The sequence below is a fragment of the Emydura macquarii genome, unplaced genomic scaffold (genome assembly GCF_026122565.2).
Source record: "Emydura macquarii macquarii isolate MOO-44397 ecotype Brisbane River unplaced genomic scaffold, CSIRO-AGI_Emac_v2 contig_3348, whole genome shotgun sequence".
Lineage (NCBI taxonomy): Eukaryota > Metazoa > Chordata > Testudines > Chelidae > Emydura > Emydura macquarii.
The window spans coordinates 4,788,035-4,813,987 of NW_027133485.1; the positions used below are offsets into that span (position 1 = coordinate 4,788,035).

General features: G+C 43.7%; 1 protein-coding gene across 1 annotated transcript in view; it reads left to right on the plus strand.

The window, feature by feature from the left end:
• Positions 1–7,244: 7,244 nt before the first annotated feature.
• Positions 7,245–25,953, plus strand: part of SMAP2 (small ArfGAP2) — a 31,620-nt gene continuing 12,911 nt past the window's right edge. Inside the window, exon 1 of the mRNA XM_067533686.1 lies at positions 7,245–7,753. Within this exon, the coding sequence (XP_067389787.1) occupies positions 7,651–7,753 (103 nt within the window). The 5' untranslated portion in view covers positions 7,245–7,650. The remainder of the gene's footprint in view (positions 7,754–25,953) is intronic.

The following is a 25,953-nucleotide window of genomic DNA, read 5'->3' on the forward strand; positions in this document are numbered from 1 at the left end:
GGTGAGGGCTTTGGGCTAGCTGAGAAGCTGGGACGTTTCCCCTTCGCTAGCTGAAATGCCAGGTAAAGCCAGCCAGCCCTCAAATGCCCAAGCCTCCAGCCCCAACTGCTGGACAGACTTTTGCAAGAGCCTGGAGGAGGAGAGAAGGTGGGGCAGACTCATTAATATGGAGCAGTTTGGTAGGCGAGGGCAGAGGGGATTGGCTGGGAGGGCCCTTCACTGCCTCCCATGTCACATGAGACCTGGGGAATTAGCTACAGTTCATGGCTCAGGTGAGGGGGGCGTTCTAGGAAGGGGAGTCTAGAGAGGGATCCCGGGCTTGCTAGCTGAATGAGAGTCCCGGCTCTCAAAGAGAATTAGAATAGCGCGAGGGCTGTGACAGGAGCCTGCAGCTCAGACAGAAAATGCAGAGCGAAGGCTGCTGGTTAGGACAGTGTCTGTGTAGACACGGTGTCTGTGTAGTGTCACTGACCGATGCGTCGTGCTAAGCTGCTTGGGCCCTTCTTCATCCTTGTACGGGAGGAGTGCAGTGACAGTGACAGTGACAATCCCACCAGGTCAGTGTATCTAGCAGGTTTCTGTCCCTCTGAGCGTCAGTGCCATGTCTAATCCGAACCCCAGCCCAACTGCTGATCTCACTTCTAATCTAACAATCACCCTCCCCAACATAATTCAGACCTGACTGCCACCTCCTGGACCCATCTGCCACCGATACCAAACCACGACTCTCCAGACAGAATCAGTACGATGACAGACTTCCTGGGGACTAAAATAGCAGAGGCCTCTCCCTTGGGAAGGCTGCCAGAAAGTCACTGAGCCTATGTCTACATTGGTGCTGCCAGATCGATTCTTCGGGATCGACTGAGCGGCAGTGGAGACCCGCCCAATCGATCCATAAATCAACACCACTAATCCACCCCCACCAAAAAGAGTAATGCTGCATCCACGGGAGGGCATTTCTGGTCAGCACAGCAAAGTGAGGATGCCGCGGTAAGTAGACATTAGAAAGCTGACAGGAAATACAGTTACTCTGCATTGCTTGCATCTCTCCCGTTGACGGCCGCCAAATTTCACCAGCAGGGTAGCCATAGGCTGAGAAATTCCTCATTGGATTGTGAGGGATGGAGGGAAAGGAAGGAGAGAAGCTATGCTAGGAATTCACCCAGGGACCTCATGTGCCGAGTGTGATTGGAAGGAGAGGCTGGGCCAATTCCTCCAGGAAGAACGTACTCCGCACAGATCCCACATGCTGCCAGTGCAATCTTACAGGTCCTGCTCTGTGCTGAGCCAGAGAGGATAGGAGTTCTTACAGCCGCCCTCTAGGGAGGTTTGGCTCTTCAGCTCACCATGTAATTGCATATGCTTTTAGTTTGGGAGGTCTGTAACCTGCCACCACTAACCCATCACTAGTGCTCACTGCTGGTCATCTTGGGGATTAGCTCTGCAGGTCAGCATGCCCTCTCCCAGTGGTACTTCGCCCACCATCACCTCTGTTCCCAGACCTATGTCACGCCAAAGACTGCAGCAAACTCTTCATGACTCTGCCCTCTGGCCATGTTACAATCCGTGCCCCCCCACCTACCTTCCAGGGGCAAGCGTTGCAGTCCAGCTGTCCCAGCTACTTCCCCAGTGGCGATGGGGGGAAGGGGAGGAAAGACCCAGGCCCACCCACTACTCCAGGTCCTGGCCCAGGGACCCTGTATGATGCAGCCACATGCTGTATCTTCTCCAGGTCCTCCGTACATTTCCCTGGGCCACTTCCCCACAATCCCAGCAGTGCACCTTCTTCGCCCTCTCCTCAGCCAGCCAGGTGCTCCCTCTAGCTCCCCCAGTCCCTGCTAGCTGCTTCCCCCTGCCTGCCAAGCACGCAGAATAAAAAAACCCAGTGATTATTATTTTGTATTACGGCGGCACCAAAAGATCGGGACCCCATTGTGCCAGGCGCTGCACAGATGCTGAGTAAAAAGACAGTCCCTGTCCCCAAAAGCTAGATCTGGTTTATGACAAAGATGCACGGGGTGGGGAGACAAGGAAAGTGGGGGAAGGGAGGAGACATGATCACCGCCAAGCAAGCAAGTTGTTGTACAGCCTTCGCAGAGTTCACTGGCAGCTGCGAGCGAGCAGCGCCTTCCAAAATTCCAGCCTGCCCTGAAAAAACTGCAGCCTGACCTTACATTACAAGGGATTCAAATGCTTTTCTTTGCCCTTCACCTTCTTTAGCTGTTGCGGAGATGGACTGAGCAGTAGTCCTAGCCCCCCGCTCCCTTTTGGCATTCTTCATGGTCCTGTCCATGCTGCGTGACAGAAGAGACCATGCGGCCCTTAGGAGATGAAGGGCCAGATGCGCAGGTGGTGGAAATCAAAGCTAATGGCCAGATGTGGCTTGACACCAACTGTGAACCTGGCCCTTAAGAGCAGCATGCTGAGACAAGCAGAGAACCATGTGGCGGGGAAAGGGAATGGTAGAGGGCAGCAGAGAGCAGAGCAACTGCCTCTATAAATTAGTTGGGAAGGTCACGCCTGCTTTGCTGTTTACCAGTCTGGGAAAAACTCCCTGCTAGGCTCTGGGAGATCTTATGGGCTGTTAAATCTCCTGTCATTTGGTCCCAGCTGAAAAACTTGCACTGTGAGTAGCAAAAGAGTCTCCCAGCTAGGATTTCCCATTTCAAAGTCCCTGCTGCCATCCAATCCTCACTGGTTATTAGCATGCCAGAGTTGAGCCATTTAAACAAGCACTGCATGGTTGTAGAGACCCCGCTGATATCTCTAGCAGTACAAGGTGTGCAGCTAAAGGTTCTGTGCATGCTGAAATCAACTGACAATTAGCCTGGAGCCTGAGCTGCGCTTCCAATGAATTATTTACTTTGAGCAGCATGGACAGCAGGCATCATCTTTGAACTGCTGTTTCCTACCCCATATCTGAGGTCAGCTGACGAGGGCTGGGTACAGGAACTGGGAGGAACTCAGGAGATCAATGTATGGCTCTGCCGCAGACTACTGGATGACCTTAGGCAAGTCACTTAATGTCTCTTAGTGCCTCAGTTCTCCATTTGTAGAGGGGATAGTAATACTGTCCCACCTCACAGTGGTGCTGTGAGGATAAATGTTTGAGAGCTGCTTGCTTATTATGGAAGTGGGGGTCAACCAGGTAGAATAAGAGTCTGAGAGCTGTGATATTAAACCGCCATGGAGTACACCAGATATTCCCATGGTGAGGTCCCTCCTTTTGCAGTCATCAGTGATCACCTTCGGAGGTTGGAAAGAAATTTGCCTTCATGGTAGACTGTTGCACAATTCTCTGTATGCATTTTGGAGGGAGAGGTCAGTCACCTTCTTTGGCATCATCATTTATTGTTGGCTGATATTGGGGAGAAGATACTGAACCACACAGACCTGTTGGTCTGTCAATAAGCAATATTCCTGTCGCACTCTAGAGGGTGGTGCTCTTACCCTTGGCTTTATGGTCAGTGCAGCATTGGTGGAACAGAAAAGAACAGGGCACCTGAGGGCCTTTAAGGAACCTTTGAGGATCTGGGCCATAAAACATGGGAACACAGGTGTGGAAGGGACTGCCTGGGTCATCAAATCCAGTCACCTGCTTTTGCTGGCAACCTTTTAAATTACTAAACCTCCCTTCTCCATTGCATTTTAATAGCATCTAAGACAGGGGCTCTTTAAATGTCAATGTTGCGCAGCCAACAGCATCCTTATCTGTGATCCACACAGCCTGGGCCTTAACACACTCATGCGAGATACCAGCAATTCCCACTGGCTTCAGTGCAAGAATTTCTCATTTGCAAAGGCAGCACAATCGAGCCTCCTGTGTTCAAATCTCACACCCAGTCTCATAGAAGCACTAAGTCAGTCAGAACTGGGGGTCTGTCAACCTCTTCCTTGTCTCGCTAGGCCATACCCCACAAGGAGGAAGCCAAAGCAAGAGGAAAGTACTGAGGATAACGAGGTTTCACAAATCTAAACTAGTTAAAACCAGCTGTGACTATCTAAGGCAAAACAAGAAAACCCAAAGAGCCACAGGCTAAATCTTCAATGTCACTAAGTACAACACTGTTCATTCACTTCACAGGGAGTTCATTTCATTTAATAAAGAAATACCTATAACAAAATGGAGCCCATTTTCCTCTGTTGTGCACTTCCGTGTTCATTCAGCACCACAGTCCACATTTAAGACCAGATTCTCCTCTCATGTACACCACTAAGCCTCAGTAGACTTTGTTGAAGTGTAAATGAGAGGAGAATCAGGCCCTTTGTTGCTTAAGGATGCTGAGAAAGTTCCTTGGGTGAAAGGAATGGTCAATGATTAACAGCCCCTTTCCATCTTTGTTCCTTGCCCATTTGATGGCCAGCCTACCTAGAGTCTACGCCCCTGCTCTTGTTCTTGCTTTTTTTTTTTTTTTTTTTTTTAAAACACAAAAACAGCCAGACCCCCTTTTAAATTCACTGCCTAGCACACACCCACCTCCTGTATCAGCTGCAGAGTGCGTTTTGGAAATTCATTGATGATTCATCCCAGTGATTCCTTCCCAACTCCCTCCTCAACGAGGTTTTGTATGTTGGGGATAAGATCAACACAGCAGCACTGCAAGCCTGGACCAAATGAACACTCATTAATGCTCTGAAGCACATCCACTAGTCTCCCAGAAATCATTGGGCCTGTGCAGCACGTTGCATGGCCGGGCCTTCCCGGTCCTCAGCGTTCTCCTCTTGTACAAAGGGCTCACAACCATCTGCATTGCAGTCACCCATGCTCATTTATTTACAGTGCACACAATCAGTTCCTACCCCAGGAACTGTAGGAGCTTGGAGGCTCAGGGTTGCTCATCCCTGCAGGCAGGTTGCCTGCTCCCTTTTTAGTTCTTGGCCCTGCTGATCTGCACTGCCTCAGCCCAGCCCACTGGGTTAGGGATGACAGAGGCAGCTAAGGGGGTTACCACCCTCCGCTCTGTCACAGCCTGATTCTCCTCTTGCTGATACTGGTATAAATCAGGAGTAGCTCCATGGCAGTCAGTAGAGTTACACAGGTATAAGAGAGAGAATTAGTCCTGGGGGGGCAGATCTTCAGCTGGTGTAAATCCATGTAGCTGCACTGAAGTCATTGGAGCTATGCTGATTTACACCATCTGAAAATCTGGGCATAGTTCTTAATGGCTCTCCTGTATTACTCAATAGCTTTATTTATGCTATGGTTCAAGTGTCAGAAAGCCTATGATCTTTGCAGGGTTACACCTAGATACTTGGCATACCCGGGACCCTTCTGAGCAAATAACTCTTAAAGATAATTAGCCTCTGAAGGGAAGATTTTCAAAGGCACAAAGGGCGGTCATGAACCCAGCTCCCACTGAAAGTCACTGGGAGTCGGGTGCCTCATACTCATTGTGCCTTTTAAAATCTATCCCAATGACTAACTACAGAAACTATGGACTCTTGCATGCCTCTGTATGAAATGGTTTCCCTAACTAGCTAGATTAATAATAACTAAGTGAAATGAAACTGGGGAGCAAATTTAAAATTTAACTTACCTTTCATTTTTGTTGTTTACACTTTGCATTTCAGCAATGGAAATGGACAAGTTAATTTCACTGTATTAGTTTCTAGTCAGTTTCACTCATGCACTAGTATAGCTACAGTGTTTGGGTTGCAAACATTATAGGGAAAAATTTTCATTCATTCATGCAAAGAAAGAAAGAAACAAAAACCTGCTGGTCTTTGGATTTTCAAGGGGAATTTCTGGATTTCAGTCTTAAGGACCCCTTGTTTTCACAATACAGAAAACTGAGGGCTAAGACTCATCCTGCAGTTGTGAATGTTATTTATTTATTTTGCACCAATGCAAACAGAAATCCATAGATATTACTATGTACATGTAAATGTTTGGGATTGGAGTGTCACTTTAGGAAGTGTCACGTAATTTGAAATGTCTCATGGAGTGTTGTATGCTGCTTAATTTTTTTCCCAACACCACTGCTCAGCTGCTCACAACTTTTTACATAGTGTGGTTGCTTAATTACTCCACTTAGCATCTCAAGATGAGATCCCTGGGATTTGGGAAGCTTGTGTTTATAATACAAACATCCTTGTTAAAAAGCCTCATCTAGGTCTTTTTCTCTCGAGTTATTTTTGCCTTGTGTTTAAACTAGGGCATTTTTTTTCATTAGATATCTCCTGAGCGCTGTCAGCCACTTAAGTGAATGGCACAGATGCAGAGAACCTGAATCTGACATTCTGTTTATTTTGCCGCACTGCATTTCCAGCTTGAGTGCCATTTATCTTCTTTCCCTATGGTACATGCACAACCCCCCAGTACCATTAATGGGATTTACACGTGCAAACGTATGTTGCTAAAAACATGTATATACAACAGTGGCTCATCTATTGCCCTTAATGTAGCCATAATGTCCCAGGTACTTCTGAATTTATGGTGCAGTTAGATAGAGAGATACAGCTGTGTGCCCATAAACTGCTGTGCCTCCAGGAAATTAAAACGATTTGTCTCTGCCCTTCCCCATACGTCCAGTCTCCAAGATGGAGCAGAGCCCTTAGGAACGGCAGATGGGCATGGACAGTCAGTGCTGGAGAGCTGCACACAGGTGGGTAGCATCACAGGGTGGGGGTTACATTTAGGTGAGACACTGACAAGGGGTTCAGGGCAAAGTCCTGGCCAGGCTGAAAGTGATTTGGGTTTGGGTGACATCGCCTCCGAGAATCTGCATCAAGTCCTGTCCGTGCTTCTACCTTCCTTCCATCCACCCCCCCCCCACTCCATCCACCCATCATGCGCCCTCCATCCACCCCTCCTTCCTCCTCCTGTCCGTCCTTCCTTCCTTCCTTCCATCCACCCCCCCACCACTCCATCCACCCCCCACGTTCCCTCCATCCACCCCTCCTTCCTCCTCCTGTCCTCCCTCCATCCATCTCTCCAGTCTCCTTCCATCCCCTCCCCTCCTCTTTCTTCTCCCTCCCCCGGCCTTGCGCTTCTTTCCCATCCACGCCCCCTCACCCACCGCTTTAGTCACATGACCTGCCCAGCAGTCACGTCTCTCTTCCGCCCCTTCCCCCCCCGATGCACGCCCCGCCCCCTCTCCCCCTGATTGATTCCCGATTGTTCCGCCGCGGCGTGACGCATAGCGGCGGATCAATGGGGACGGGGGCGGTCAGGCACCTAGCCCCGCCCCTTCTCCCCATTGGCTCCTCCCCAGCCGCTCGCTCCCCCCAGCCGGAAGTAGGAAGCAAGCGGCTGAGGTGAGGCGAGGAGAGGCAGCAGCGGCCGCTGCTGGGAGCCGGAGCCGGGAGTCCCCCCCCCACCCGCCGGGTTTCCTGCCGCCGGCCCAGCCCGGGAACCGCTGCCGCCGCCCGGGGACCTGAGGGCCCGGCTCCCGCGAGAGGCTGTCTGGGGCCCGGCCCCCCGCAGCGCCGGAGAAGGGCCGCTCTCGTTCCTGCCGGGCCGGGCGGGGGGGACCCGAGTGACCTCCGCGCCGCGGGCGGCCGGGCCCCGTCGTGGGGCACGGGAGCCGGGGGAGGGGGTGCCGGGCTGCGGCGCGGCCCCGCCCTGACAGGGCGCCGGTTGGGGGGGGCGCCGGTGGGGAGGGCGGTTTTTAGTTCTCCGCGGGAGCAGCCGGCGGGTCCCTCTCCGCCATGACGGGCAAGTCGGTGCGGGACGTGGACCGGTACCAGGCGGTGCTGGCCAGCCTGCTGCTGGAGGAGGAGAACAAGTTCTGCGCTGACTGCCAGGCCAAAGGTAACGCTCGCGCCTCCTGCGCCGCCCCTCGCGGGGGTGGGGGCACGGGCAGGGGCACGCTGCCGGGGGGGGCACGGGCACGCTGCCGGGGGGCTCCATCCTGCTTGAAGCGGTGGCTGGGCTGGAGGGTGAGGAGGGTAAGGCCATCTGACTGATAGCGATCCCCGGGAAAGAGGCGGAGGAGGATGCTTTAGGCCTTGTACTTGCAAATATTGGGGGGAGGGGGGGGCGCGGGGGTAGGTCTGCAATACAAAATAAAATGGCCGTGGGGGTGTGGTCCACAGCAGCAAGGGTTGTGGGTCTCTGAGGGGGCTTCCTGACCTCTTTGGGGGGTGTTTGTAACATGGTGTGTGTGCAGTGACCTTTGGCAGCTGTGCACATGTGGCCCCTTCCATATGAAGGGGAGCAAGCAGCGGGTTGTGAAAATGATCCCTGACTCGGTAGGTGAGGGGGACGGGGTGGAAAAGTCACATTGTTGGCCTCTGTAGAAAGAAGGTATATCTGGGGACAGCTAAATGCAGTGATTATATAATGGCGTCAACCAGGCGATGTTGGAACATATAGTATTCAGCGGCATGTGTATTTATAAATGGTGTAGGTTGGTCGATGAAGAGGAACGAATTCATTTGCATGCTGACGTACAAGTCATTGTCAAGACAAGGTTGTTGAACAAAACATTATGCATCAGAACTTGATCAAGGAGGATTCTGGGGGAGGGAGGGAAGGCGTTCGCTTCTGGAATGTGTGGGTTTAGTTTTCACTAGGCCAAAAAAGCCTTCTCTTGTTGGAGTCTTCTGACAATCCAGCCTTCATCAGGGGAAAATGAGGCTTTCATGGTAGAGCCACAGTCTTCCTGGGCAGTAGAGGTGTGGGTCCCTTTGTGATGGATATTGCACATCAGCTGATGCTCATTATCACCTGACATACTTTCTGGTAACACAGGTGTTCAACATAAGGAGTCTAATCTAAAGTGCTAACTTTATTTGCACTCCATGCTATTTTGGAATACACACACTCACTTAGTGAGGCTTCCATCTGTTACTTACTCTTTTATTAATAAAAGCTCTTTTGTGAGGGAAGCAGACAGACAGACTGCAGTTTCATTGGACTCTTTCTGCCCTCTGCTCTTGAAGATGAGGGCAGAAGACCAAATGCTATTGAAAACTTCATAATATCTCAGTGTGTGACAGTTTGAGGCCTAAAATCTTGTAGTCCAGGGCTGTTACTGTGTATTTAAAAAACTTGTTCAGTCCTCTTGAGCAGATAATAAATACCAGTTTAGTGCAAACAAAGGAGCAATACCCGTCCAATTTGTGTAAAAGTGTGAGATGGAAACTTCTCCCCAGTTCCCTCTCAGTAAGTTTCTCCTTCATATCGCAATGGATGTTTCTAGTTCAGTTGTGAAGAGTGCTGGCACTAAAAGCTGCTTTGTTTTATCCAAACCATATTGTTGTTAGCTAATAAATCCTGAATTACAGCAGTCTACACTAGCATCAATACAGTCAAGAGTCAGATGCCATTTCTGTGATTGTTTCCTGAGAAACAGGGTTTTGTAGCTCTGCTGTTCATGTCATTTGGCAAACAAAGTTGAATAGAAAATATGGCTAAAATCTGTCTCTAAAGACTTCTTCAAACATCCTGAATAAATGGTGGCTGAATTTCAAATACTGACGTTTTGCAAACAGTTAACCCTGTGTGTGAACTTGTCTTTAGCTAGATAATTTTATCTTTTTAATGGTAACTTTGAGAACTGGATTACATAACTTTGCAAAACATTCCCAACCAAAATGTAATATCTATTCTGTCTGTCTTCAGACTCTAACTTTAAATTAGAGCTATAGCATGGGCATGGGATAATGTCTGAAGAAGCACATAATAACAGGGTCCTCTAGGTGTCTGAATGGAAATGGAGCCTGTATGAAGTAGCTCTAGAGCTGGTTAAGTGTCACTGGAAGAAAGTCTTTTTCAGTAGAAGCATCTCCTCTGTTTGCTTTGACACTGAAGTGGCTCCAGATACTACGTTCATTGTAAGAATTTTTACTGTCTTCTCTCTTTTAACTATTCTTGGAGGAAGGGAATAAATTGTTAAAGGTCTGGCTTCTAAAAGTGCAAAAGCAAAGCAATTAAATGTAAACGCAACAACTTTTCACCTAACTCATCCTCTTGTACATACATGTGTTTTGACATGGCCTACTGTTCTGACCCCGTCTGTGGTATTTTTGCTACAACAGTAACTCACGGACAATTTCTTAGTGGCTCAGAATGTTGTTTGTCTAATGAATTTCCATAGGGGATTGGAATCTGGAATCCTGGGTTTTGTTTCCAGCGATCCCAATTATTGCTCTTGGGTTAGTCGCTATACTTTCTGCCTCTCTATTCCCATTCTACAGAGGGATTATATTTATTTATATCACATCAATATGAGGCTTAATTAACAATTGTAAAAAGCACTCAGATCAGTGCAGGAAATGAGTGTCAGAAATGCAAAATTATTGTTAAAGTACTGCTTTATTTTCTGGTGGGAGTTATTTGGGTTGAAGTTGGATCTGTATCTTTAGTTTGTGCATATTGGAGCTGTAGCAAACTGCACAAATGGATGCTGCAGCATGCATTGGAGAGAAGATGGCACAGCTTAGAGAAGTGTGTTTTATATTCCAATTATTTATTTTAGTTTACATGTAAGCTGAATATGGCTATTGTTTTTACAGGGGAGGGGATAGAGGTTATCGTCCCATTTGCTAGGTCTTGGATGTGTGTATCAGCTGTTAAATAAAACTTGACATATAAAAGCCATTCTTGGATCTCATAATTGCTTTTTGAGCAATGAATATTGGTACTCTTTTCTGTTGATGTATAAACAAACAAGATGTTCTAGCGGAGAAGATTCCTAGATGAGTGTGGGTTTTGGGGGCGAAGGGGGGTTGGATTTTTTTTATTGGATTTTTTTAAAGTGGCTGCCTAGCCTGTCTTATAGATTTCTGGAATTGTAACATTCCAGCTTGCACTGATGTACAGGAAGTGAGATTTTAGAGCCCAGCATTATTACCAAAGATGGTGAGTTACTTGTTAATGTGAATAATCAGTCATGTGACAGGAAGAAGCTTTTTGTAAATGAACAAACTTAAATTGATCAACAAGAGAACCAGTTTTCTGTTGTTGAATGGTAGCTGCTGTTTCTGCAAGAGAATTGTTGTCATTTGTACTAACAGTGAGAGGATGGAGAGATCCTCAGTTCTTATACCATAAGTGAAGAAGTCCTTAGTTCTTTAGCCAAACGCACTTTTTGTGGCAATTGGGTATTTCTGTGAACGCTGCCAACCAGGTGTAGCCTGTTAACTTCCTCAGGAGATATGTCACATTACGTTTTTGTGACTGTAAATGTATCTTTCCATTGCCACTGTTAAGGCCTGCTCATGAAATGCGAGGCTTCTACAACTTGTTAAAATTGCAGTTGCTGGTCATCTTTTCTACAATTAGGCCCTTGCTGCAGAAACTAACCTATGGCCTGATGATATTGACGTCAACTGCAAAATTCCCCTTCAGTGGGAGTAGGCCTTTAAAGTTTGTACAGCATAAAGAATGCTTTGTTTGACACACACCTATTCCTGCTAGGTAAACTTACAGCTTTTAAGTAAAAATTATTTCTAATGAGAAAAGACCAGCTGGCACATGCGAACTCCTCTGTGGAGTTTACTTCTCTCCTTGTAACATACTGATTGTTTTGGTAGAAAGACTTACCTGGTCTTAAGTACAGTAGGCCATTTTTGTTTGCTTTTAGTCAGTTGCGAGTTTGACTTCTGTTCCATAAAAGCACCCAGAGTGCAAGTGTATGGAGAAGCTTGCACCCTGACATTCTGATGCGATTATAGAAGAATCTTCACTTGAACTTGTATGATGTATGAATAAATATTCACCAGTTGTAAAGATGGTAAAAACCTTGTTTTAGTTTCTAGCTGACAAATTCTGGATCCCCTTCAAGATTAAATAAATTCTTGCGTCAGTAGCCATTGCTGCTGTCCTCTGGCAATTGGAGCTGAAAATGGCACAGTTTTGCAGAAAGTAATTTATCAAGATTCCCATTAGACTATGCTTTCACATTAAATCTGTTCCTTGGAGGTGTTTTTGTGCTCATTTTCCTTGTCAGCCAGTTCAGTGCAACATATGTTATGTAGGAGATGAAGATGGAGTCCAAGAAGAATGACCAAGGAATGAGGGAGGATTGCTCACTGATTGGGGGGGAGGGAGAAAATCTCCTTTCTAGTCAGATAAACTACTAAAAAAGGCCTTATAGATATATAACACTGCAGTTTAGTTACCCATCTCTTTGCTCTTATGCTCAGTTTATTGGCTTCTTGCAATTCAGTGCTCCTTCAGCTATATCTAGCTCCTTTGAAAGGTAGTGTTCAAATGCCGTCCACACTTCTAGTTCTGAGATGTTTCAGATTACCTCTCTGCAAGCAGGATGGTGAGTTGTCATGCCCTCTTTCCACAGAAGCAGGAAAGAAATAAAGAACCGAATGACGTCCCAATACTGCAAAATGTCTGTTTGGACTGGAGTTCTGTTGTCCACCTACCCCTTCCTTCATTTCAGTTGCCAAAATTAAAACTTCTCGAGGGATGTGAATAATAACTTAATTCTCAGTAACATCAGTGCTTTGATCCTATCCATACTAGAAGCACAACTGTGCTAAGAACAACTTCCATTTTTATAACCCCATATCCAAAAGGATAATTACAACAGTTTAAACTCGATGGTTTGTCTTGGGGATTCTAGCCCTGTTTTTCTGTCCTTTGTGGACAGGAAATGCCTCCTTTTCAGAATAGTAAGCATTCGTTTTTGCCTGACTCAAAGCTTTTAGATCTGCAGAGAGTGATAGTACTTGTTTTCATGGCGGAAGAGGTAACTTTTAATCTCTTGCCTGAAACTCAACTTTGCCTGATTCATGACCTCTTATTCATGTTGTGCCACATTAGACACAGGTAAAATACTACATCCCATGCCAGCAAGGGATGTAATATCTATCACCATTTGTTTGTGTAGTGTCCATCAGTATAGATATATCTGAGAGATGGGGTGCACGACACTTTGTTCTAATGAGGAGAATGTGACTGGCATACTTCCATGGGCAAAGACTTTAGAGAAATATTTAGCTTCCCCAGTGACCCCCTGCATAGGCCACCATCATAGTGTGTCTGCATCCTAGTCAGACTCCTTTTACAGTTCCAGAGATTGAAGCTTTCCTTGATACTCTGTCATGTATCTGGCCCTCCTTCAAAGAGAGATCAAGAAGTTCCAGCAAACCCTTGCCTTAGTCTGAAAACCACTGAGAGCATGAGTGAGGAACCCTAAGTCTGTCTGTAGGAGATCTCTCATTCTTGTGCAGCTCCATTGGTGGGACCAAGAGTGGGAGTGTTAGTGTAAACAAGGCATTGTCTAGCCTGCTTGGAGGAGGTCTGAGAGACGTGCTCATAACACCAGGGCCCTAATCACGATAGTGCCTTACAAAAAGTTTAAGTCTCTGGACTGGGGCATCATTGCACTAGGTACTGCACACATGGCTCTGCCCCCAAATTCCCCACTTCTCAGGATTCCCTCTAGTTTTTCTGCATGAGTGAGAGTTGGGCATATTTGACAATCTTAAATTTAAAAAAAAAAAAAAAAAGATGCTGCCAAACAGGCTATGATCTACTTCCCAACCAAGTGTGTGGGATTTTACATGAAAGCTACATCTCTTTACTGGGCTGCCAGATTGGTATCATTGGAAGAAAAGGTTTCCACTCAAGTTGAATTGCAAGTGTGAAGTTTTCATTCTTTTAAACAAGTTGTTTGATAAAGGAGTCATTAAAACTCAGTGGTCATGGAATGTGAGGTTTTTCCGTCTCTTGTGCACAGCTGCTGTAGCTGTGAGTCTTCTAGGAGCTAGCAACACAACTATAATGATTAGAGCAGTGTTGTGTGGCATGACTGAATAAGCAGACAGAGCATGATGACCAATGGAGATATTGAATGTTTTGGGATATGTGTGGCTATGAATGCTATTTAACCCCACAATGTGGGTGAACTGTTACATTGAGGGTAAAATTGTGAGGTGCAAATATGGGAGGAATGTCTAAATCTGGGCAACAATACAGACTTCATGATTTGAATGGAATGGAAAGATTTTAAAACCAGTCCTAGTGTTAAATGTCTTCCAACTATTATATTTGGTAAATTCAGGCACTGAGAATTGCTGTTAGATTAACCTAGCAGCTTCTGTGCATTTCTAACTCTCTGAAGCGTAACACTTAATTTTTACAACATGCGCATATTGTATTTGACTCTCTTCCCTCTCCCAAACTCTTCCCCTCTATTCTTCCACTCCCCATCTTTCCCACAGGCTCCTTGGATCCAGTATCGTTGATGGCAGAACTGCAGGTTCCTCCACAATGGAGTACCCCAGCGATGACCATTATGCAAATTCTGCTGCATCCACTCATCATTTTAAGGTTGCCCCACACTCCTCCTTTGGTTTGTCTGAATACCCCTCCCCTGTGTGTTGTGGGAGCTCTACCCTGGGTTCCGTTTTGAAGTCTAACCCTCTTGTATAACTCATTGCCAATTAGATGGAAAATTTTGTTATCTGTGCAGTGTTGCTTGACTTTAACATAAACTAGATCTACATACAGAGCTAGGTCAGGGTTTCTCTGTTCTCAATATTTTCTCTATATTATAATTCTGGATTTTTTTCTGGTTTTTTAGAGTACACACAGTACTGATTAAATGTGCTATACAAATACAGAGTGTTAAAGTTGTTGGTTAAAAGCTGCACTTGACTTGCAAAGCCTGTCTTGAAAGATCTTGCTTCTTTCTGCCCTAAGTATTTGTTGTTAACTCCTGGAATTCAATGGACATACTTAGCTTATGTTGGTCTCCATATTGATTATAGAGTGACTGTCAAGTTGTTGGGCTCAAATTAATGGGATTCTTACTTTTTTTCCCCAAAGCCTCACTAATGGACAAATTTTCATGGCTTTCTAATATTTCAAATAGCTTCACTTTTGGATGTAAAGGTTGCCCTGCTAATGCACAAGAACCAGGAAACGAAACTGATAACCCTGTACTCACAAGCTGAGAAGTGTAGAAAAAGTAAGACTTTAAAATATCTAAATTCTAAATATATCAAGTAGTGTTTGTAATAAAGTGACTGACTAACTTGACAATAACTTCTGCCATTGGCAGTACAGGAACCCAGTGTTGGATTTTAGATACCTAAAAAGCGGAATTGAGAGCAGGTGCAAGACAGGACAACAATATGGAGCTAAACACAAGTGCATCGTTGAACTACTTATTCCATCAGTCATTTTAGTTATGGACAAGTAGCTTTTGAAGGAGATGGACAGCATCTGGTGACAGCTAGTTGGGAGGCTGTTCAAGGCATCAGGGGAGGTGAGAAGTCATTGAGCTAGGAAGACAGATGGCAAGACTGGTCCGAAGTTTGGCTGAAGCGAGAGTGGTGAAGGTGTGGTGAGCGAGATGAAGGTGAGGGTTTAATGTAGAACAAGAAGGGGAAGAAGGTTTTCAATTTTAAGTTCTCACTCTGCCAAACCACTGTTAATGTTAAACATATTGGGGGTTTTATTGAATAAGGGGATTTCCTTACTTAAACCACTGTCTAATCTTTCTTGATTCCCTTGTGCTTGAATCACAGTTGAGCTTCCTCTTTCAGTAAGGGCAATGTGCACAGAGTTTTCTCTTTAAATTACCCTGTGTAATAGCTGCTTGTGTGAAGAGAGAGCTAACCTATGGTTCCCCAAGAACAGCCTTTAGATGTTGCATGCTTGCATGATGAGTAAACCATAAGCCCTCCAGAGTTCTCTTGTGTGTTGACTTGCATCCGAAGACCTTTACATAGAATTGAATAGCAGATACAGTTACAGCTGCCTACAGTGAGTTAACATTTTCTTTTGAATTCATATTACATGTTATGCTTGAAACTGGTTCAGAATTCTTGCATTACATTAAAGCTATAACATCTACTAAGTGGAAAGAGGACTTGATATATGTAGGGTATGTACTGGTATATTCAGTAAGTCTCCCCTGCATAATACTTTTGTAATGTACTTAAGCTGAAAAATCTAGAATGTTTTCCTCTTTTTTTTTGTGCTTCTGCTTCTTCTACAATCACTGGAAGCTACAGGGTTAGAAACAGGAAGAAAATGAGCAAATCTTTAAAATTACATAGAACTGCAGAGTTTATGGTGGCCAGCTGAGTATCATTTTTTGCAATAGAATGACATAGGTATAGTGGTTTAGGTATGGCAGCACTACCCATGTAAACACCCTTCCTTCCTTCAGATAAAGCTAAATCTGATAAAGATCACTCTGTAGGACATGTTCTTAGAATCATTTTTCAACAGCAGTTACTATTCTAGCAGTTGCCACTATACACTTGACTAAAGAGACTTTTTATCAGTATTGATGGGAATGCAGAATTATAACAAGCGGTCTGCCCTGCACTTGTGTTTTGAGTAGGCAGCAGCAAATACTCCAACAGAATGTTGGAATGGCTCATTGCAGTTGCAAGGGTATGGAAAGATCAGCATGAGAAGGGGAACTATTTTGGAAGTAGCTGTGCATGGTGAAGGACTATTAGAGATAGCAGCAGCAACATTCAGGAATGAGGCCTAGAGAGCTGGGAGCCTGGAACATATCTTCGTTGCATATAGATGCATTGATTATGCAAACCCGGGGAAAGAAATAGAGGCAGGTGTGGTGTAGTGCACTCAGCAGAGGATATCTAGAAAGAAATGTCCTGTCTTCTAATCCTGTCTCTGGCTCTAACTTTGATCTTGGCAAGGCACGGTGGCTGTCTTTCCAAATGGGGGGATATTGATGTTGCTGGATATTGATGGCTCTGTCATCTTCATACAATGTTTAAGTACAATGTAAAGGCTATGATGCTCAGTTTTCAAATGACTGTGTCCAGTTTTTGTGTTTAAAAAAAAAAAAAAAATCGTTCTGCTTGGTTTCATGAAACCTGCACTGCAGTTTAAATAAAACTAGTGGTTGGTTACTGTAGTAACTGACAGATAAAATATTTGTGAGATGTCAGACTGGTATGCAGCTTTGTGAGGGTATATCTCACCAACGTCTTTGCTCTTTAAAGATAATCTATTTGTTTTAAGGTGAATTATCAATACTAAATAGAGAACAAAAATTAATTAACTCAACTTGAGTATGGAAGGAAAGACTGATCATGAGATAACTGGTATTTCTGTACATCCCATGAAATTTAGGACAGAACAGAACAAAATTGGGCCTGGAACAAAACTGTTCCTTGGAACATGCTGTAGTATCTTTCTCCCCTCTGGTTAATGGCAGTGTCCTATATTTATAGGTGTAGCTGGTAGCAACCCCTGTTAAGGTTGCCTAATATTCTCCATTCTAAGACCATGTTTTTCAGTTAGTTGTTTATAACTTTGCCAAACTTAAACACTTTAGGCTGAAGTTTTCTATACCAGATGTCTGCTGAAGGCTGACTTTTCTTGGGGGAAATTCTAGCTAAAACATTTCAGCTGTTTCCAAGAACAAGATTAGGGAAATATATTTTGCCTGTGTTGGGTGGGGGAGGAGATCAACTTTTGTTGAGAAGCTGTAGCAATTCCATGCTTTGGCGCAAGGATATGAAACTTGGCAAGTCCCTGATGTCTACGCTTTTTGCTGTCACCATGAAAATTTCATGTAGGCTCAGTAGAAGCTTTCTAGAGTTTTGGCAAGTGAACTCTGATTCTCTTTGTACTGAGCAGCTCCTATGCGTAGACTGAACTCTTCATGCCTGTCTCCACAGAATAACTGAGCATGCTCCAACCTTGCGTTGCAGAGGCAACTGTGGTGCTGGGCACCAGAACTGAGCGGGAGCATCTCATTTGTTCTCAATGCTATTCCTGCTGATGCCCAGGAGAGGGGGGTGAAAAAGGGGGGTGGGTATCGGAGAGGAAGCCGAGCAAGGGGATGGGACAGGAGCTCCGGTGAGAGGAAGCTCAGAGCAGGAGCAAGAGGAAGGAACAGGAAGAAGTGGAACTGCATCAGTGTCCTAAAGATCATAGTTCAAACACACACCAACAAGTGTGTTGTCTTCAGAGCTGGTGTGACCTTATGAAGTCCATATAGGAAAGCTGTATAGAAGTAGGCTTTAGCAGGGGATTTGAGTTCAAATAAAAGGAAGAAACTGCATTCTTAATACAGTAGAGATCTTCACCCAGAGGTGTCTGAATTGGATCAGCCCTTTCTTGCTTCCATCCTATGGCAATAGTGAGGAAAATAACCAGTCTTGCTCAATTCTGCCAATCGCCTCCAAGCTCTTATGTGACTACTACAGGTGCGGGGAGCACTAGACACATGTTTCTGAGCTGCTAAAAATCTTTCTAGAGAGGGGTACTTCTGAGAGCTTGCATCCCTATATGGTGATTCTAGAGGACTAGCATATAGCTTCATGAGATAGCAGTATACAATGCCAAATGCACAAATCTTGAAGAGAAACGATTGTCACTTGACAAGTAAATGAAGCATAAGTGTCTGAAGTATGAGTGCAGCTTAATCCAACTTCTCCACTAATTTAGTCACTTCTTTTGGTCTACAATTTTTGAAGTCTCTTGAGGTGGAAAAAATGTGTAATCCCTATCAGCTAAATTCCCTAGTGTGTCTAACCTCTAGTTATCAGCTTCTGACCTGTCTTTTTCAGTCTTGGTAACTGGTGGAATTTGTTCTTGTTTCAAGATTTTCTTTAACAACCATATCATTGGCTCTATATGCTTGAAATCTTCAGTTATACAAAATCTGATGCATTATTGGACATGGCCATGTGCATGCATCCTGAGGGGAGAGATTCCTGGCTGTACCAGCAATTGTTTTTACTCCTTGGCAGCTCAACTGTCCAGATGAGAAGGGAGCTGAGCTATAAATAAATAAATAAATAAAAACCCAATATGTATGTGACAAAGAAAAAAAAGCCAGTGGAGTAGTTGTAATATTTCTGATTGATACTGCAGAAATTGTAGTCAAGTGGACTGAGCTCTCCGTGATAGAACATGTTACCAGTGTTTCTTGTGTTACCAGGGAAACATTTCAACTGTTGGGTTAATGCCAACAAATCTGAACACCCCAGAACTTCTAGTGAAGGATTTTCTTTGATAGAGGGGTAGGAGTACTTAGAATGGATGTTATAAATAGCAGAGAAAATTACTGATTTACCTTTAAATTAGCAGCTTCGCAAATCTTGTCCCTTTTGTCCACAGTGTGTGAAATGTGATAGGTGTTTGCAAACAAGGATCTCTTGTAGAAATGGGACCTGCTTAGTGTTTACTCAGCCTGGGGAAACAAGTCCATGGAAAGCCATGTCTCTGTAATCTTACAGCTCATCTACACAGTGTGGTGGGGATTAGAGCTCCACACAGTGGTGCACATTCTGACTGGCCTGGGTAGATTCTGCTGGCACACACGAACAGTTCCATAGGCAAGCCCTGAATCTCCTCTTACGTTGCCCAACTCTCCCCATTAGCACTTCTTGCTGCTCGATCCAACCAGGGTGAATTGATTTAAATCATTGGGTTTCTTAAATCTCATTTTGCATTTGTACTACTTAGTTTTACTAAAAAAATTCATTTTCCTGGGTATAACTATCAAAATACATTGATTTGCAGCGAATTTGGTGCTTTTTTTATTAACCAGGACAATGCATTGTGTGTACACTGAAGGAATTTTGTAGTTTAACATACATTTATTTTGATTCTTAACTTCTATGTTTGTAAAGTATGGTGAATGATATACTTGTTCATCTAGCCTGTAGGAAACAAAGGAATTTGGGCATGGCAATGCTGAGACTTGCCATACCTAACTTCTAGGCACATAGAAAGTCATCTGGGATTCACAAAGCCTGAATAAGGCACGTAGGCTCCCTACACGATATTTGGAGTAGAACGAATAGTTTGTGCTGCTAATAAAGCAGTCATTCCTCGATTGGTTGGCTTAAGGCAGTGCTCTAAAGTGTTACACACCTGGAACAACTTTTGATGGTGGAGTACAAGCCTGAATGAGATTTTATCCTGCTAATGGTGGGCAGATTCTCTATATGGCTGTAGATACATTTTGTGACAATTTTTCAATTAAAAATCCCTTAAAGGTGATCTGTGAAAGAACACAGTTCCTCAAAGTGGCTTCATCAAGCCAGGCTTCTAGATGTTTTAACCAACTTCCTTGAATGGCCTATTGTTCAGTCTCCAAAATATCCCTGGCTCACCCCATTGCTGACAGGGTGCTTCTGCTTTAGCTTCCCCATATAACAGTAAGCTCAGTCTTTATGGAAGAGAAGACAGGAACTGAGATTCTGCTTTGTGCTATACACAGTGGCAGGTAAGTCTTAACTGATTCTTAGAAGACTCAGTTAAGAGTCTTCTATCATGAAGAGTCACTCAATTTGCCATGGGTCACAAACACCTTCAAACTAACAACTGTCCATAAATGGGGGAGGGACCGTCCTTGTAGAACAGTGACAGAGTTCTCGAGCTCCTTAGGCAAACGCAGAAAGACTCTACTGCATATCAGACTGGTGCAACCTGAGTGATTGCATGTGTGGGGTAGGGAACCCAAGAGGAAGCTGCAGTTTGTAACATCACATCTTACGGAACACAGCTTTCCCACGAAGGGAGTGAATTCCAGTAAATTATCTTAAGCAATATCCCTTCCCATCAGAGAAATAAGAAGTCAATGGAAAGTACTGGGGCCTCTTTAATAATAAAAAAAAAAAAAAAAAAAAAAAAAGCTTACTGTTGGCTGGCTGGAAAATGGGGAGGGGAATTATTCTTCATTCCAGCTCAACGGAAACTTTCCAGCTGGCTACCAGTGATGGCTTGTACTAGCTGCGTGTCATCTTGCTGAGATCTATCCAACTGCCTGCACAATTACCCACATCATCTCCCCCACACACGTGTAGGGAGATGCTTGCAGGATGTCTCAGTCCAACACATGCAGTAGCGTTGGCATTGATCATTCAGTCCTCACAGCACATTTCCCTGTTACAGCTGTGCTTTTGCTGGAGTAATTGCAGGCAGGGAGCCTGCAAGTCGAACAATTGTTTGCACAGAGATTATTTCATTAGAAGTTGAATAGCTAAGATCTCTCCTTCCTGTCCCATGAAAGCAGCTATTTTATCTCCTCCTCCCCCCCTCCCTTCTGCCAATTTCTGCTTATTCATAAATGCCTTCAGAGTTATTACAGAGGAAGTCTGCATAAGTAGCTTGAGCCAAAATGCAGTGTGCTGAATAGAGGAGGGAGAAGAGTGAATCCCTCTGGGATTTTAAAAATGAAAATTCCCTCTGCATGACATTCTCCATGTAGAGCAAGTGATAAAAAAAACAGTAAAATATGTGTGAAACTTAACTAGCTAGGTAGAGTGTATATAGGTTTTAAAGTGATGGGAGGAAGGGGGTTAGGAGCCTTCTGGATAAGTGCTATGTACAAGCAGTTAGTTCTTTCACTTGGATGGTGCCTTCAGTGTTTTCTTATGTATGAAGGAGAGTGCTGAAGTTAGATATTTGGAAAAAAAAAAAAAAAAAAAAACTGGCAAAACTCATAATTTGTAGTGCAATATGTATTTGTTGAAGGTTGGGTACTGAATGGCTGATCATACTGGTAAAAGAACATGGAGCCTTTAACCTCTTCTGGGACTGCCAAGGACTGAATTAACTATAGAGATACCTACAAGCTACCTGTTCACTACTAGAGGTGGCTTTCCCTGCAATCTGTCCCTGGGTCAAGAATCAGGCACTCTGATGCTCCCAGTTGCCAAGGGAGGTGATGTAGCCAGGGATAAGAAGGTATAGCCAGGCTTCCTTTACCAATCTCGCACTCAGTTTTGTTCCAGTTTCCTTTCCCTAATCAGCATAATGCCAGTTTCCCCTTAATTCCTTGTCCACCTCCAACCATTAGCTGTACTGTCTCTAGGAGGTTCCAGGGACTCAAGCATGAGTGAGAGAGTGCAGTTTGGTGTATGGGGAAAACTAGTCAGCATCTGCATGCAGTGTGCCTGGCTCTAACAGGTGCCAAGACCCTCACATCTATGAACACTAAATTTACTCAAAACACTAAATAAAAATTCATCATGGCATCAGGCTTCCTTGTATTATATTAGGTCTTAGTGCAGCCAGTTTGTAACTTTGTGTTCTGGGGAGCAGGTGCTCATTGAGCTCTTGGAAGTTTTACAGCCAACTGGGGGCTGTAATTCTGCCAATCTGCAGGGAACTATGTTTACAATATAGTGTTCTCTCTATTTTCTGTCTGTCTGGATTATTCATGTGAAACATTTTTCTCCATGTTCTTCAGTCATTTGGTAAGTCAAATGATTTTCTTATTAATTTGGTTTTTAAAGGGTTTTTGCAGAAAATACACTAGGCTAAATTTTAGTGTCTTCTGTAATTGTGGTGAAACCACTGGGATTGCACAGGTGTAGATGGGGTAAAATGTGGCCTCTGACCTAATCCTACAATTTCTAACTGCACATGTAGAAATTAGGAAGCATTTGGATGAATAAAGGCTGCTGGAGGAGCATACCAGTATTCTTTAGCAATTCTTGTGGCTATGCTGACACATGCTTAGCATTCTTCTTCTTCCCCCCCCCCCCCCCAAAAAAAAAAAATTTTTTTTTTGAGTGAGGTAGAAGAAGCAAAGCATTATCCCAAAGTGTTGTAGGTCTTAATTTTGTTCATAATCCCAAAGTGTTGTAGGTCTTAATTTTGTTCATAATCTATTAAATCCTATGCCTCTTGCATTAGTTCCCAACTGAAATTGCAGGTCACTAGTCTAATTTTACTATGTAGTATAGTTTTAACTTTCTTCATACTTTAGTTTCCTAGAAACTAAATTCTTCTAGGACCTGTAATATTCTCTGAACCATTTTATAAAGGTGTTTTTGCAGGTCTAAGCAAGTTGCATAAACAGAAGCCACAACAAAAATAACATTTTCTTGCATCATGTTCTCAGTTCTGGATATTTCATATGAGCAACTTCCTCTTTTTTTGATCCCATGATTACAAAAATTTTCATTAGAAACTGCATGAGGAAGTACAAGACTTGTTAGCCCACTAATGTAAATACAAACCTTAGCCCCAAATGTTTGCAAAACTAGGCATGTCATAGAAATTAGAAACAGTAAAACAAAAAAAACCCCTTTATTAGTCTTTAAGGATCTAGGGGCATCCTCCTGACATACAGTATGTAGTGACAGTTGAATGATCAGGGAGAATGTGGAAGACAATACACTTAGTCTTGCAGATTCATGCTCACTTTTTTGTTTGGACAGTTGGACAGCATTTTGTAAAGCGTAGACTGTTCTGAACAAGATTAACTTTGCCTTGTTGCTAACACAAGATCTCTCCCAAGCAAGAAGTCAGGTACTTCCTACCATGTTCATTGTTAGCTGAGAAGAAAGGATACTGACTGACATTAATTTTAATGTCCTTTGGCACTTTACAGTTTGCTGTATGGCTGCTGCTTCAATTGTGCAAGTCTAAGCTGCCCTTGCATTGCTATTGACAGGCTGATACTTGTGTTCTGCCAATCACTAATGCTTTATTTATATACATCTTTTTTTTTTTTTTCCATTGTACTGAGCCTTGCCTGTATCAACCCATCACAGCTCTCAGCTTCTTCTCTTTCCACCCAGTGGTAGCGATATCTTCCTTCTTTTTGAAGAGTTCATGCATTACATCAAGACTGGGTTAGCTTTTAACATGACTAATCAACTACTGCTGTATGCAATAAAGAGCAAAGGCTGAGCTGTAGACCCTGCCTTCCCATGCTTTGCAGTCTTTAAGGTTGGAGGAAAAATGCAATGGAAGTTTGGTAAAATATTTGGAAATATTTGAAATTTAGATGACTCCATCACTATAGTATTGGAGCATCAACTTGCCTAACAATGCATCTGAATCAAAATGTTAGTCTTTTTTTCTAAAGACTAGAAAAACATCGTTGGTTTTGTTTTTTAGTTGCCTTTCTGCTCTTTTGATCTTTTTTTTTCTTTTCTTTCTCTTGGGACATCTGACATTTTATTTGCTTCTTTCTCATCTCATTTCATTGTCAATTCCTCTGCTCAGAACAACACAAGAAGGAAAACAATTCTGTTCTCAGCATCTGCTGCTACCAAGAAAAAATGTTGGCAACTAGCAGGATTTTTATAGCTTATGTATTAATTTAGAAAATGTCCGCTAGCAGAAAATGTTCTTTGCTAATGAAAAAATAAAATCCAAGCTTTCAACTTTGTTGCTTCTGGATTTTTTCCTCAACTTGGAACTCCAAAATATGGTGGCAGACAGCTATCGTTTTAATATCCAGTCCTAGCTGTTTCTCATCCTACCTCCTAAATGAAACACAAAAATGATGAGTTCGGGACCTAGAACACTGTAGATGGTACTGCTGATGAGAGCACTCTGTTCTCATCTGGTACAGTGGTGTAGAAGATGAAATGGCCTTAACTAGCACCATGTGATACAGTAACTAGAGATTACTATGATTACTATGACCCCGATGTAGTATTTAGTTTACTATTAATCCTTTTAGTACTATAAACACTAAATATAGGGTAAGGCTTAAGTCTAACCTTAAATATAACCCTTAATGATTCTTGGTAGTTAGGATGATTAAACATGGTTAGTTCCTAAGTTAGTTAGAACTGTCCAAAATAGGTTTAAAAATGAAATCTATAAATGGAATAGTTTTTATTAAAGAAGAGCAGTTGTAAAATCTGGCAGCTGGGACTGGGATTGTTGGTGTCTCTTCCTGGTTTTACTGCTGACTACTGCAACACCTTTGTCAAGTCACTTACCTCGGTGCCTCAGTATCTCTGATACTAGAATGCTTAGCTGTTGCAAAGGGGTTATGGGCTTTCCTTCCTGAATAATATACCCATAGACTTCAGGGTGTGCTGTAGGTGCTTTTATACCATTATTGTGTGATGGCCATTGGGTGTCAAAAGCACTCTTCACTTCCCATTATTGTGTTCCTCAGGAACTACTTGTTGGGTTGGGATGTGAAGTCATGAGGTTAGACCAAGATGGGGCCCTTTATTACCAGAAGTGGTCTTTTTAAAGAGGCAGTTAAGAACGCAATGGTAGTGTAGACTAGAGACTTCCTGTTCAGTGTCCTTGGAGCTTTGATTAAACCATACAATGTCAGCTGAAAACATTAGCTTTCCTTTCTGTACATATGGTTCTCAAACTGTGTTCTCATTGTGGGGTAAATTCCTACATATTGCTTGTTTGCTATCCCGCTTGGCAGAAAGCAATGCATGTGTGGGCGTGGGGGAGGCGGGCAGAGACCATGGAAATGCTGCTAACCCTGAACACTCATTCTACCTAATAGTGGTGAGAATTTCCATCTTCTGAAGGATTTTTTTACATGAGTTTCCCTTCCTCTGACAAGTTTCCTCCTGAATCTCAGCTGAGCTTTCAAGTCCTGATTTCTAACCAGATGCAAGGGAGTTAATTACCCTGTCCCTGAACAGATGTCTTAATGGAGTAGAGTCCCTCATCTGAAAGTGTACTGCCTTTTTCTAAGTGAATAAATTGTCTGCTCTTCAAGGCAGGAACTCTGTCTGGAAAATGACTACCATGTTTTGTGCACAACTGTGTCATAATCTTGCACTTTCTCTAAAGTATTGAAAGCGGGCTAGTAATTACTGGGGAGTGGGTTGTATATGGCATTGTCTAAACTTAAGTTGTTTTGCTGCTTAACTATGTTGTCTCAGTTAAAGCAGCAAACTCCTCTTGTGTCGGTTCAGTTATGTCCTGTATAAAAGGACTTGTATTGGCATTGTTTGTTCCAGTTTGGCACAGTAAAATAAGCAATTTATATTAGCATAAATGTTGGTTTAAAAAAAATCACTCCTCTTTCAGTCGGGCCAATTAAACACTTAGTGTACACCAGGCCTGGTTTTTTAGGTTTTTCTGCATGGGTGAGTAATGGGAAATGCTTTATAGCTGTCCAGTGAATGGCTCACTGACCTACTTCTATATGCTCCATTTAATTCTGAGTGGAAACTACTCCAGAGAGCAAAAAACTCACACCTCTGGTTTGGAATTCAGAGTAACACAGGAGGGGAGGGTGTTAATTCTCAACAGCTGTCATCTGTTAGGTGTTAATCTGGTCACTTGTTAGTGGAAGATACCTTCTG